The 15,045-nt window shown below is 47.3% G+C and overlaps 2 protein-coding genes across 2 annotated transcripts in view; one reads left to right on the top strand and one right to left on the bottom strand.

Moving 5' to 3' along the window:
* Positions 1-11,545, top strand: part of T265_15114 (hypothetical protein) — a gene marked incomplete at both ends in the record, with an annotated part of 41,948 nt that extends 30,403 nt beyond the window's left edge. The window contains 4 exons of the mRNA XM_009176648.1: positions 694-768; positions 3,675-3,900; positions 7,415-7,495; positions 11,180-11,545. Coding sequence (XP_009174912.1) covers positions 694-768; positions 3,675-3,900; positions 7,415-7,495; positions 11,180-11,529 — 732 coding nt within the window. The remainder of the gene's footprint in view (positions 1-693; positions 769-3,674; positions 3,901-7,414; positions 7,496-11,179) is intronic.
* Positions 11,546-13,541: 1,996 nt separating this feature from the next.
* T265_10315 (hypothetical protein) lies at positions 13,542-13,922 on the bottom strand (the record flags this gene model as incomplete). The annotated part of the gene is made up of 1 exon (XM_009176650.1): positions 13,542-13,922. The coding sequence occupies one exon, from the start codon at positions 13,920-13,922 to the stop codon at positions 13,542-13,544; it is 381 nt and encodes a 126-aa protein (XP_009174914.1).
* Between the last annotated feature and the right edge of the window lie 1,123 nt (positions 13,923-15,045).

A 15,045-nucleotide genomic window follows, 5' to 3' on the forward strand; every position in this document is an offset into this window, starting at 1 on the left:
CTTTATCGTATCGGTCAGTTGTATCACTCTTTCGGTGCCTAGCTGCCATGCTCCCCGGAGGAAGCACGACGGCTGGGATACTGTCTGGTTGCCCAAGCCTAGAGAGGGGGAGTCCAGATGCAGAGGTCGGTTTGGAACCACGAACCTTTTAGTCAGTAAATTTGCGCTCTAACCATCTCGCTTCCATCTGCTTTAGGGAATTAATAGACCGATAGCTGGTTCCGAAGATTATTCGATTACATTTGGCAGTTTGGTTTCACTTTCTTCCCAGCTGGCTCTCTCCGGGTATTTTCCCCACGGAGATAAATGCTTCCTTTTTTTCTTGAATACCGCTTCAGCTGCAACATGAAGTGATCTCTGTACTGCTAAGAATACTTTGGTTGGGACTCTCGGGGATTCCTGAGATGTACACTGCAGCAAGGGATTCTCGGCTTTTCAGCATACATTCATACTTCCTTCGTCGATCACCGCAATTATGGAACGTCCGTTTTATGGCGTGTTCAGTATTAGCCTTTATACTGACTGAAGCCCATTGGGTTCCAGCTGATATCATATCTCCCAATGAAGCGCGCTTTCGTGTTTCTCTTGCACTTTCCTGCAAATCTCTGGTTGCTTCATTGTTCACCCCGGGGATGCATGTTTTAAATCTGCTTACCGTTTCCGTCTTTTTTCTCTCTTCCCGCTCCATTCTAGCTAATCACCATCTGCTTTGCCATGTTCCTGGCTTATGACGTATTCTTTGTGTTCATCACCCCGTACTTTCAACAGGTAAGCGCTGTTTCGTTGTGTTAACCTCGTTTAACGGTTGTGATCGATATTGGTTACAATTCCAGTTCATCATCATCATCATCATCGACAGCATGACATCAGTGTTCAACACCGATGCTTCACTGCCGTACAACCATGACTTATTTGAAAGCCTTATTGTGAAGAAAAGAATAAAGGTGGATGGGGGAGGGACTTAGTGCTAGCTTAACACAATCATTCCGAGGTGCATATACCTCCAGACATTCACTCAGGCAATCTGAGTAGAAAGTGATAACAAGAACGACACTGACATCGGTTGGCAGCCATATCTTGTAGTGTCTCCAACCAGGCACAGTGAGGATCACGCGGTCCCCATCCTGGAAGGCGAGTAGCACCGACAGCACCCGAGCGTTTCGTGATCTCCTTCATACCCCTCTGGCAGGTCAAGGGTTGGCCACCTCTCCGTTTACGCCACTCCGAATTGGGCATGGAAAACGGCACTCTCTTCGGCAAACGATGGTTCGGCATGCGTAAAACATGTCCCAACCAACGCAGCTTCTGGTGCTGGACACATTCTTCAATGGAAGTACCCGTTACACAACCGAAAACACGCTTTCTAACTGCCTCGTTACGGATTCGCTGACACCAACCCACACGAGCTATGGTTCTGAGACAACGATTGTCGAACACCTGAAGACGTCTCAGGTCCGCTGCTCGAATAGGCCAAGTCTCACAGCCATACAACAAAACAGCCCGTACTGTAGCTTGATACACACGTCCCTTCAGATTCAGGGATGAACCATTGTGACGCCATAGACGTCCAGTTCAGTTCCAGTTCAGTTTTTATCGTTTGTTGGTGGTCGTCCGGTTACTGACAGCATATACAAAGGATCATAAAGCATCCTCGTTGTGAAAACCAAGGGTTGTGGCTGTAGGACTGCCGAGACTGACCCACATGTTATGATGAATCCACTGAAAGAAAGATGACATGCTTTGGAAATTTAATTTACTTTCAGTAATTCAGATGGTTTCGTTTCACTGTTTGACATGCGCCTCCAACGGTAAGGCTGGGTAAAACGCACCTCAGATGGTAAGCTTGGAGATCAATGGACCGATGTGGTGGGCAGACTCAACCATCAGGACAACTTCACAAGTCCCGCTTGACTGGAGAGAGAGAGAGAGAGAGAGAGAGAGAGAGAGGAATCAACTGCGGAGATAGCAAAGCCAGAGCGANNNNTGGAGAGAGAGAGAGAGAGAGAGAGAGAGAGAGAGAGAGAGAGAGGAATCAACTGCGTAGTTAGCAAAGCCGGAGCGAGTCTTGCCAACCGTTAATACTTGCTGTTCCGACCTAAATCGGTTAGGTTGTCAAGGCTAGTGTGCGGTCGAAGAGGTGGCCGCGAAACGTGGTTCTCTGAGATCTCATGGTGGTTGATCAACCGTGTGCTCTAAGCGTCGAGTGGCCCTAGTGGGACCGCCAGCGTCGGACGATTTGCTTAAAATTTTTTTGTTCATGTTAGATCAGTTGATAACATTTCTGCGTTTGTATTGGTTGGGCGTTCAAAATACCAGTAGTATTGTAAGACCCACGTAGCCTTGTCGTCTGTGTGCTGGGAACGATCATGACGGGGATGGAAAATGTATGGCGAAAACAGTCGCCCTGAAAATAGCCTTCCCCCGGGTTGAAACCCGGAGAAAATTCGGATAACTGCTTCATCTCAATCGTGAAGCAATATGCAAGTTTAGATGCGCCGGATTCACGCTTTCGGTCTCTTGAAGAAAGTCCGGATAACATGATATTCAAGCACTTCGCAATGATATAACTACTAAGTCCTTAGTTTTCAGCGTTTCTCATTTGACGCGATCGGGAGTCGACTAAACTCAACTGCTAGAACAGTGCATTACGGCTCACCTGTGCGCGAACTTTGGATCGCGAAATATCACGTCTTCAGTTTTTCAATAATCTCCGTGTGATTTCACTTGTTATAAAAAATCTACTACTTTATTGTTGATGGTTGACACGTTTGTTGCAATCACGGAGGTACCCAGACACAGCGCACCAAGTTACGCTGCTCAACGTGTAGGTATCGACCTATGATCAACGAACTGTGCACAGGTCACACACCTGTTAAAACGGTCCTGCCGTTCTGCCTGTTGCGGTGTTTCCAAGTTGCATGTCTGTTCCAAAACGATTGACAAGTATATCCGACACTACTCGGGAACTCGACTGTATTATACCCCAGGATTTCAAAATATATACCGAAGGGACGGGTCCAACACGGAACGTGGGTGCATGGTCACACTCATCTGTGATGGACACCATTTGGGACCTGTTCAGTCCCCCGTTCTGCTTTCTAACGATTTCGGATTCGAACATTACCGGGAAATTTGTTTGATTGATGTTCGATGACAACCCACTAGTTCTCTGCTGTTCGGGGCCTTTCAATTAGGCATGGTCCACGAATTTCAGCCATCCGCACCCGGGCATCAGTCTGTGCATAGGTTCACTCAATGAAAAGCTTCCGTTTAATCTTGGGTGCACACCTGCTCACCATGCAAGCACGTGATGAATTCATTTATTACGTTTGACCTCAATTTGGGTCACATCTTTCTCATCTTCATAACTTCACACTTCATCATGCGGTTTCCGGAGAAGGCCACAGATTAAGCAGTTTGCGGTTTCGCCTGTCGTAGGCCAGGTTCCACCCGCCTTGAGTGCTTTCAAACCTTAGGGTAGCCCTCGGTTTGTGTCTGCGTGTACTTATTTGCTTGTACGCATACTCAATGAGGCAGTGCTAGGCGAATGTGGCCAGCTGCACGATCGAGTAGGCCTCAACTACTGACGGACATGTTCAATGTGGACCATGAGTTTCGTTCTTTGTCTCCTCCAGTCCCCACTTTCTTCATTCGATTCCTTCCTGTCCATTTAGGCCACCGAACCTCCTCCCCCAACGGCAACACACGTTATTCGGAGCCGACGTTCCGCCTCGAATGAACTGAGTTACATGGAAGCGATTGCCACTGGATCAGCCGGCATAAGCGGCGAGACGATACCGGCCAGTTTCCGAATACACCTCGTCCTAACCACAGGACAGTACGGTTGTAAACAATCGCCATACAGCATACTGCTCGGGTTTGGTGATGCCATCTTCCCTGGTGAGCGAGTCACTTGGTTACATTTCAGCGCACATTCCTCGCCTTTCCAGTGACGCCAACTCTTCAACTTGCAGGTTACATCCACAGTCGGCCACCAGCAGTGTTGTTTTCTTGGATCTGTTTGTACTCGAGGTTCGAAATTTTCAGGATAGTTTTCTTGGCTGGCGCTGTATCCTTACAGAACTGTACGTCTACAGTGGCGATTTAGGGAATGACACATATAGTCCGTAGATTATTTGTTAGTAGGGTAGAAAACGTTGGTTTCGAGCTTTTTTGCCGAAAGTCAACAATATTATGTTATATTATATTATATTATATTCATTGATTACCTAAAAGACAAGTAAGTAAATGTTATCAATAGGACCATAACTCAACAACAAGGATGATGCCTCAATTCTTCAGGTTTTGAACACTTGTGGAATGCGTCCGGTATTACGAGCTGCAGCGGTTCGGTCACGTGTCGCCCATTCGATGTGCTAACAACAGCCACATATTTAGGCCTGTTCATAACTGACGGGCACTTCCCATCCAACTCTTCTTTTCACCATCGGTTTTACCTGGTTTGGATGCAAGACAGTCAAGCACCGATATCGTGAGTCTGTGTACTTTCCCGAAAGTTTCGTTGGCTCATTCGATTACTGCTAAGCACTAATCTGCTCAGGTTTTAGGTCTATTTGCACTGAAGAGGAACCTCTTCCAGGGGGGATAGGATTCGCTCGAGATCTAGTCTCACATATTCATTGCCCATACGGGTTTTCCACGTACAAATTCACGATGACCCTCTCCTTGAGCAGTATGAGTCAGGCTCGTGAGCGTCCCGAACCGCTACTCTCCACATAGCATGACCGGCGACGCAGCCCCCCTGGCTTGATACTGTAGACCACTTGCAGTTGGTGCTGTACACTGTTTCAGTGTTGAATAACCATATGCTCATACTGTTGCCCCCTCATTCAATCGACTGAAGTGAACAACCGGTCTCTTGTGTATAGTTGTCTTTAATTGGAAAGACTGTAGACGTGTCGTGTGTTCCGAGGGGCTATTCACAGACAGCTTCCCCGAAGGAACGCAATCGTATGTGTCACCGCCAACTGTCCCGCTCGAAAGGCACTTTTGCAATCCTAGTTGCACACCGATCGCATTCATCGGTGGAATGAACAGCTCAAATGTCAATTTGACATCACTTGGTCGTGATGTTCTGTGGTTTTTATTCATCCCGTTGTAACGTATTGAGTCCTCAATCGGGTTATCAACCCGGTGTTTGTAACAACGAGGCGTTCAGCTGTAGTACCCTTCCGGTGCCTAGTTGCCATGCCACCCGAAGGAAGCACGAGGGCTGGGATACTGCCAGGTTGCCCAAGCCTAGACAGGGGAAGTCTTTGGGGTATCAACCCGGTGCTGGTAAGAACGAGGAGTCCCCTCATTATCAAGCTAGGTTAGAACGAGAATTCTACTGTGGTAACGCATCTTTCGATGCTTCATCCTGCTTTCCACAGTCCGAATTGCAGCTGTGATATTTTCCAATAAATGGTCATGTGTGTGTGCTCCGGTAACTTATCGATCAAGTGAGGTCGAGTTCTGCCTCATGAGTGTGTTGGGTAGCGCACCAGTCGTTTAGCATGGCATTCCATTGTTGAATTTGTGTAAGCGTTTTGAGGGACGTGCTCACTGTTTCGTCTTGTGGGTTAGTTAACCAGTCATTTGTGGCTCAATGAAATAACTCCGCTTGTTTCCCGGGACTTGCTGGTGGAAAAGCTAATGTTGCGAAGAGGCTTGTCCCNTGTCCCTTTGGTGGAGGCTCCTTTTGTTGGGGGGGGGTCAACCGTTCTCACCATGAGGTTGCGATCGATCACGCTCATCTCCGATCCATTAAAATCCCGCTCAAGAAGCACAACTCCTCAACTACTTTGTCACCGAAATTCGAGGCATTTACAAAAGTGATGACGCAGCACTCTTCCCCGGGTTCCTCTCCTCGGACTGATTATCGTTCGACTGTAACACCCTTTCGGCGCCTAACTGCCGTGCGACCAGAAGGAAACACGAGCGCTGAGATACTGCCCAAGCCTAGACTGGAAGTCGAGGGGCAGACCTTGCGGTCAGTAACTTCACGCTCTAACCCCGGACTGCTTACAGTGCAGTTTGATGTATTTGATCGGGCTTTAGCGCTAATAGTTCAGTCTAACCTATGTGACTAGTCACGTGTGGCAACCGACACTCACACAAACTGTTGCATCAGGTGGTCCAACCATAATGTACTTTTTTTGCTGCAGTGTGACTTTACGACTGCAGTTTTACTTTCCGAATCCCACTCTGTTTTTGGGGGTGAGTCTACCTGAATCTGAACACTACGAAGGGAAGCATGTTTTATCAAGACGTGATGTGAGGAGTTCAGATCTTTGCAGTGATCGGTTTTAATTAAACTCCGGTTTTGCGTTCGTCTGCCGATTTTTGATGATATCTCCAGGTTTCACGCTCATTGGAACACGTTACATGATGAAATTTAAGGTTGGAAGAGGCCAAAGTAAGTGTATTAGATACAGTTACACCAGTGTTCGATAGGGGTCAGGACTACTGGATCCGATGGTCGGTAACATGTAGGAAGTTTCAAATGAAACGAGCTTCCTCACACTCTACTCCACTATGCCTTTAGTCCCTTTTTCCAGGGATAGGCTTATACGATGTTGGTGATTTCAGTAATGCGATATAACTATTCGGGTAATCTACTGCGACCCAAGCGCACCGCACACTGTTTGTTCCGAATATTGACCAATCAGAATCGATATTCTGAGCCACGCGCATCTACAGAGTAGTGAACAACCTGGAGCTGTACAAAAGCTTGTGGAAAGCCGTATAGCCAGTCGTTTCAGTGCGATTCACTTCAGACGTCCTGGTTTCCATTAATGGGTCCTAAACCAAGTCAAGGGCGATCATCATCGGTGCCCAACGCCTATTCTTTCATAACTTATTCAGAGGCCTTGATTTGAGGAAACAAACAAAAGGAAATGTGGGGCCTAATGCTAGCTTACTACAAGCAAATCACAAGTTTTCACCTGTAAACACTCGTTCAGACAATCTGACAGCAAGAACGCAGATGACATCGGTCAATATCAGCTAGTCTGATTGAGCCAGATCATTGACGTATCCGTTCGGATGCTCGCAGCTGCGTACAAGAAGCACTTGGTGGTGCGGTTACTATGGTTGCTGTATTGTACTTTCGGGTTCAATTTCAAGCTTCACTATCAAAGTCGTACACTCATATTTAAACGAACTTACTGACCAACAGGTCCGTGGTTCGAACCCTACCTCTGCTTCTCGACTTCCCCTGTCTGGGCTTGGGCAACCTGGCAGTATCCCAGCCCTCGTGCAACCTTCGTGTGGCATGGCAGTTAGGCACCAAAAGCGCGCTAACGTATGTACCCTTCTCAGTGGACGTGCCCACAACTGACTTCTATTTTTCATTGGTACTTACAATATCCTGTTTATTCCCTCCACTCTTTTCTTGTTTCCATTACCCAAGGTTTACTGTGCGCCTTCTTGGCGTTCTACGATTCCCTGTGGAAAATTCGATTTCGAATGAACTTCCTGGCCTCCTTGTTTGGTGAGTTACACGCGATTGGTTTGTTTACCTGTTTGTTTGAGAGAATGGTCGTTCTCCGTCTTGCTTATGCACCCGAACGGTATTTTGAACATCGGCTGTTGATCACTTGACACTTGACCTGGCAACTAACTTGCACATGTACAAGGGAACATCATCCGCGCTTGGTCAGCCAAGTCCACTTGCATTCCTTACTTCAAAGTGACCCATTGTTTGAAGTCTGGTTTGCAGGTAATTTGATCAGTCTGTGTGGAATTTGTGTTGCGTCGCAATCCAGTTCGCGCAGGTTTGATCGGCTCGCCGAACGAGTTTATCTCAGTGGTCTTTTTGCGTTTCTGGTTGAATGCAAACTCAAAGTATCACGGCAAAGCACCGCTACACAGCAAATTATCGCGGCTTGCGTGATCGCTGAGCCACTCGAAATTTCTCCGGGATCTGCTGAACAGGGCAATGGAAGTACGGAGTCATGACGCTCATCTACGGAGGGTCTGTGCGTCCAACTTTGCCAGCCAAAGACCGTTCTTCCCGTTCTCTCCGCAGTCATAGAACCCAGTTCCGCAGACAATCTAGCCTGCCCGATCTATCATTCCCGAGAGTGGGTTGTACTAGGGACCTGGATACCGGAATAGGGGTATATCCTGTGTCAAAAGCCTTCGGAAAGTTGAACTACGATGTCCTGGTGAGGATAAGGAACCCCGTCCTATACTTGATCCGATATTTAGTGGAACACTGAGCTGTGGCTACCGCTGGTTTGTGTCCCAGAGACGCATACATATTTTGAGGATCGACTTCTCTCGAGTTTACCTAGTCACTCAGAAACAAGCTACCACTCAACGGTGAGAATTCCACCAATGCCGCTCTTTCTAGAACTTCGCCGTACGTTGTGTTTTGCAACACTTGCTTGCTGTTCTGCTCATTATGGAATATGAAAACCTGTGGTAGGTTGGAGACAAAGGAAGATCGTTATGATGGTATATCTAGGATGACCACAGAGTTTTCCACAAGACCGCACTGGACAAGAAGCGCCGGGCTAAATATGCTCGATTCTGATTGGTTCATGTTGTAGCCAATAAGGGTCCGTGTTTTTTTACTCGCAGTCTGTTTGCTTGCAGATACTGTCCCCGTAAGATGGAAAACGAGAAGGACCTAGGAGTACCGACACCAGTCAACGAACATTTGGGACTACCAGGACACAACATTAAACTCGCCTGTCGCAGTCTACCTGCCGCCAAACGCGGAGTACGCCGTTCGTAGATCGAATCCCTCCCTGGCTGAAGCAAGTGCAAACTATCAAACAAGTAGTGGCCCGGATAACCAAACACACGTAATCTTTATTCCATGACCTACATGTAGTTACGAGGCGATCGCATCCTTACCTCTGAACTCTTTCAAAATCCCGACCACACCTTCTGGAAGTGACTGATCTCAGCCAATGCCATTAGCCTCCGGGGTCGCGAACCCCATTTATGGAATTCCGTATAACGCACGCAAAACCTGGTGTCATTCAACTAACCACGGGTTTTCCGCCTCCAGGTGTTTCATTTTCAGTCACCCGAGGCATCTCTGTTACGTTATGTGAGACGAGAGAAGCTCCTGTCTAATAATCTCACCTGTGGCGTGACCTGAACATTTTAAGGGACTTTTTAGTGATCAAGAGCCCATTTGCGATGTATTTTTTCTCACGTCTAGTCGAACTGGATATATTCCGGCCGGAGAGCTGCAGTAGTTTCAACGAACTCAGGATTCCTCAGGCTTACAATTTGATTGGTATCCATGGCAAGCTGTCGGTGATGTGTTACCCACCATAGTACTGATGAAAACATCGTGAGCCAAAGTTAAGTAGGCAAGGCAGAACCAATACCGCAGTCAGTCGCAACCGCCTTTTGTTAGTAGTAGCGATTCAGTGTTGCCGCTCGATCCCCGATCAATTAAGCTTCACGCCGCTTACTGACTCGGTTCGATTGGTCCAATAATTTCGCCGACCAGTTTTTGTCGAGCGCACGATCTGACTGACCCCAAAACATGCTTATGTCGGATGGCGAGATTGATCCCTAACTAGCACCACGTTACCAGGGCTATGTTGTTCCGATACGTACCAGTTTTTCGCGTCGGTTAACACTACACTCGCATGGTACTCCGTGCAAAGAGTACAGCACCGTATCACGTACCGTGCAGTTGTTTTTCCCGCAACGAAAGATCGTTCAAAAGGTCATTCGTGTGACTCGCGTGAACCCAGTTTGGTTGGCAAATGAAATTGTATTCGTGGCTTACTCATAGGCCAAGCTATCCCCAAGTTTTGTGGTGTCCCCGTTTTCAGATATCCGGCCTGGAATAACTGGTGCGGTTTCACAGGCATTCATCCCAATAGGCTTCATGAAATTTCCGACTTCCATGGCAGTCTGCTTAATCCTGCGGCAGCCGTTCACCTTCTAGATCAGCTTTGCCAGTTCGCGCTTCGCCATCGAATGATGCCATAGTTTCTGGTCGATATTGTCTGGTTCTGAGCGACCGCTTTTGTGATATTCGGTTAGGTTGGAGTCCTTTTATTGCACCAATGAGCAGCGCAGAGAATGAAACTTTCTTCTGATAGGTCGTGATCATGTGGTGCGGTTTCCGTGATTCAAGGATGAGTGGCGCGTCTAAGTGAGAACTACTCACAGTGCTAATTAGCCACTCGTGGCAAGATGTTTCTCCTGATAGGCCGCCACTTGATTGGCCAGTTAATAAGTGATCACGCGATGCGGTTTCCGTGATTCATTGATGAGGGGCGCGTCTAAGTGAGAACTGTTCACAGTGCTTATCAGCCACTCATGGCAAGATTATTCAATGTCCAACCACTGCCTGGAAGGCCTTAAGTTCGAAACTATCTGAGTTTCGTGAGATGTGCTCTACTGATTATTCCCCACAAGGACGAAGCAGTGCGTCTCGGCATTTTGTTATGGATTGGCTTCACTGTCAGGATGACCTCTGTTAAGTATTACCAGCTCTCTCCACATCACTAGCGGTGTACTATTGTCGTATTTTTATCGATAGATGCGGTCTCACTTAAATCATCCGTAACAAGGTGGCCATTGGTTTTCAACCCTGGGGATTCACATGTATTTTTGTCGCTTCACACTGGCCTTCAGTAATTCCGTCGTGTCAAACAGCGTGTTATTTCCGAAAAAAACTCCCACAAATGGCGTTCACGATCGAAATGCACGTGAGAGCAGGCCGTTCGTGGAGACTTGATCCTTTGTCTGCTAGTTTAGTTTGTTAGTTATCTAGTTGTAAGGCGTCTGCATCTGGTCACCCGAAACAAGTCATGGGTCCCCAAGCACTCCCTTGTTCAATCGATATTGCTTTATACCGGCCCCAGGTTGACGCAAACTGAAGTGGAAGATCGTATTTAGACGATGACCTTGACGCCAAGGCCCAACTCATAAAACAACACTGTGGTTCAGTGAACCAAGAAATCGGTGAATTTACTGTCCAGTTAATCTCAACGAAGAATCACATGAAATCCACTGCAGCCTGTGGATCAATAATGTGTATCGAGGGTTAGTCGACAGAACCCTTCTAACTATGCCGAAATCGCATCTGATAATGAATCTGACTAGGTCCGCCTTCCAGTTTATCAATTCCTTATGCGTTATTGATTTCCAATTTTTACTTGTACCTAATCCACCTACCTTATTTTGGTTTCAGGTTACCTGCTTGGTATGTTGACCACACAGTTTGTAATGACCTTGACCGATCGTGGTCAACCGGCTTTGCTCTACCTGTGTCCGTTTACTTTGGGAACCACGGTCGTGTTCGCTGCCATCTTTCTCGGCAGGGAGGAATTACAAAAAATGTGGAAAGGCGCCTTCCCGTTGGTCACGTCTGGTGACTCCGGTGAACTACGTCCATCTGGAGATGAACTAAAAGATGACGAGTATCCTGTCGGGGATAAAGCAAAGTCGACCGATTCACTCGTTGCCCAGGACCATAATGATCTTGTCAATTTCGACCACGATGATGATACTCTCCGTTTGTCCACATCCCGTGCGGTATGAAAAGAGCCAGAAGTAGGTGAGTTGGCTGACTTGTACCACCCTGGACGGTTGCCATGTATCGTTGTTTTTTGGAGTTCTCCACTATTCTTTTGTGCGTCACGAAAGCTCATAACTTTCGGCGGTTTGGGGGGAATGCTGGTCTACTGTTCATACGAACGATACAACTGAAAGTCGCAGAATTAAGTGATGTGCTCCTCTGCCTTGAAGCATCCGCGGTCAACTGCATTCAGCATATTTGGTGACAATAATAACCGTTCGACTGTAAAACCCCGTTCGATGCCTAGCTGTCATGCCACCCGACGGGAGCACGAGGACTGGCTTCCCAAATCCAGACATGAGCAATTGAGAGGCCAACGAAGCCATGCATATCAAAGCCACACCGGTAGATGTTAAAAGCGAGAATCACACCTACGATAAACGAACGGATAACTGGTTCTGCACAAAACCTGGGACTACTTAGCTGGTGGGTTTGTTCATGGACGCACTCGGCTAGGGTATGTGGGAGACTTTCCTTCATTTTTAGTAGAGTACTACCATGTATCTAGGTGCGATCTTATACTGTTTCGGCATAGACACTTGAACGGAAGCGATAGCCTGACATTGAAAACGATGTCGGTGCTACAGAGGTGCGATCCACTTTCGAGAAATACACTCATTTGCAAATCAATTTGGTTCTCACGAGAGACTCAAGTGAATCGCTCGTTTTTGATATTCTACAACTGAATGAGCTGTACACAGACCGCCTCGAGTTTCGGTTGGCACGATATTCGAGATATCGCAGTTACTGTCGAAGAGTTTTCAGCAACCTTGTGAGTAGTTTCCTTCATGAAAATATACTGCGATCCACTTCTTGAATTCGCGCTACTAATCACCTCAGTTAAGGGTGCCCTAGCTACACTTGCCGATTCGCCTGCTGGTCAAGGTCCTCGTGATTTGTCGATGCCTAGTTTCGACAGACTTCCACTCAAGGTGTACGGTCATGGTATAGTATGTGGTTTGTTGGTCTCCCGAACCATCCTGTCAAACCTTTCCACTAATTTCAGACAGCGTTTTTTTGCAGATATCGATGATTTCCACGCGGACTGCTTTCTTATATCGTTGACCAGCTCCGCTCTGTTGATGGAATTTACCTACGGTGAACAAGCTGCCACTTCGCTTCAACTTTCTTTATTCCCTCTTTGGCTACGCTGATCCTGTTAGTGGAGCGGTTTCCACCTGGATGCCACCAAACTTTTCCGTTAAACTTTGCATTTTGCGGTTCTCTGATGAATTTCAGATCTTACGACTTAACCCTTTTTCGTTTCCAGGGGTCTGCTCCTTGAAAAAATGACTCCATTGAAGTGCTAAGTGTCGGAACGATGGTCCGGATCATTCAAACTGGACAGGCGTTAGCTACAGGCGCCAAGTATTTCAATGTCACATCGAAAATGAGTCTGGAAAGCATGAGTGAGGGAGTGAAAATTCCCCTAGGGTCTTGCGTGTCTGCGGAAATTGTTGTATACAGCATTGATAAGCGTTGTATATTTGGGTAGGGCCCCTGCCAGTCTCGGATACTGCCGCAGTGTTCAACTATCTGTTTAGTCCAAAAAACGCTGCCCATTGGCGGTCGTTGAGAAAGGAACGCTGTCCTACCCGCCTTGGCAACTGTACGTGATAATGGGGGCGAGATGGCTCAAGTGGTCAGAGCGCGAAGTTACTTACCGGAAGGTCCGTGGTTCGAACCCGACCTCTGCCTCTCGCCTTCTCCTGTCTAGGCTTGAGCAACCTGGCAGTATCCAAGCCCTCGTGCTTCCTTCGTGTGGCATGGCAGCTAGGCGTCGAAGTGGTACTACGGCTGAGCGATTTATTATTTTATTATTTCCCAATGGAGGTCATTGTCAATACATGTCCCACAAATCCTGAGCGGACTTGATCACCCAACCGTCTGCTCAGTGCTACAGAGTGATGCATTTCAGTCTTGAGTGATTGATTAACACTAGTGGCGCATATCACGTGACCCGGCATTGGCTAACTCATCGACTGACGTTGGTTGGAATCCCGCTTACTCGTAACTCTTCGAATTGAGTGCTTTGAACGATTTCGTTTGGACTTGTCATGTGGTTAGTGTCTGAACATGTGAAGCAAACTGAACTCGAGGTCGGTGGGGTCCGTCGCACTTGCTTATACTTCTGAATAGAGTCACGCATTTTAGCCATAGACTGACGATTGAAAGTGTCTGTTGTTGGAAACTCTATGGTGAAAGTTCCGTGCGTTCCACCGGCGACGAAGTTTCCGTCACAACAAGAGGCACATCCGTGACTCTGACCACGAAACACATGCAAGATGCGTGATGTAGAACGCATTGGTGTTTGGGTCGGTCTGTATGGATTTCTGGCATCCAACTCTGGTGCCATAACTATGGAAAACGGTTAACTGTGCGGCCCTTGTGCTCTGCTCATGTGTAAAAAAAATCGTCCAGCTGTAGCACCCTTTCGGTGCCTAGCTGTCATGTCACACGAATAAGGCACGAGGGCTGGGATACTGTCAGGTCGCCCAAGCCTAGACAGGGGAAGCGAAGAGGCAGAGGTCGGGTCCGAACCACGGACCTTCCGGTCAGTAAATTCGCGCTCTAACACATCTTCTATTGGCACTTTGTACCTCCTTTCTCACGATCAAACCCTTCCCTTGCTTGAACCCACTGTTTTCTACGCCTCCCCCATGTATTCAGTATTCACCCATAACTCGTTCATAACCTTTTGCCTCTTATCATGTCGAACCGATTCTGGTGAACTTTTCACGCGCGCTTTTTGATGACGTGCGGAGCGCGCACGTTTCTCGTTAATCCACACCGGTTCCTATCGGGGTTTTAGTTGAACTTGCACAAATTTGTGCAACGATTAGACGAGAATGCCCATAATTTTTGTGTCCTTTTCCTGAACCGTTTTCTACGTGTAGTACCACATTTTGTGGATAAATTTCATATTTATCGATTCGTGATTTCGCGCCTCACTCAGTTGAGCTTCCCGGAATACGTCACTATTGTGCCTGCAGTTTACACAAACAACAGACTAAACTGTCCGGACGGATTTTGTGACACTACTCAATATTTGACCGTCATTTCTGTTTCCGATGTTTCGTTTTGCTGTAGCAAACAACCAATCCGGTAAATTTAACATCATTCGAATTGAAACACAGTAGTGCTCAAATAATCATGCCCTCGCAAGATTCGCGCATAACTGTTCATGTAGGTTCACTCGCTGGCGTCCAATAGTCTGGGTGGCGTCGACGGACTAACAGAATCCAACCTAACAATCCTGTGTACTGCTGTCATATATGTAAGGGCCGTTTTCTCGAGAACGAATACCGTGATGCCTCACACATCTTTGAGTTTAAACCAATCCCGCTAAGGAGATGGGATGTTTTTGTCCCGTAGTCATCCGTTATGTTATTGTTCTATTTTCAGTGCTCGCGACCAATCATCCGCCCTGGTTGGAACCAAACTGAACGCACGAAGAAGTTCTGTGTTGACATCTTTGA

This window comes from Opisthorchis viverrini (genome assembly GCF_000715545.1).
Source record: "Opisthorchis viverrini unplaced genomic scaffold opera_v5_357, whole genome shotgun sequence".
Classification (NCBI taxonomy): domain Eukaryota; kingdom Metazoa; phylum Platyhelminthes; class Trematoda; order Opisthorchiida; family Opisthorchiidae; genus Opisthorchis; species Opisthorchis viverrini.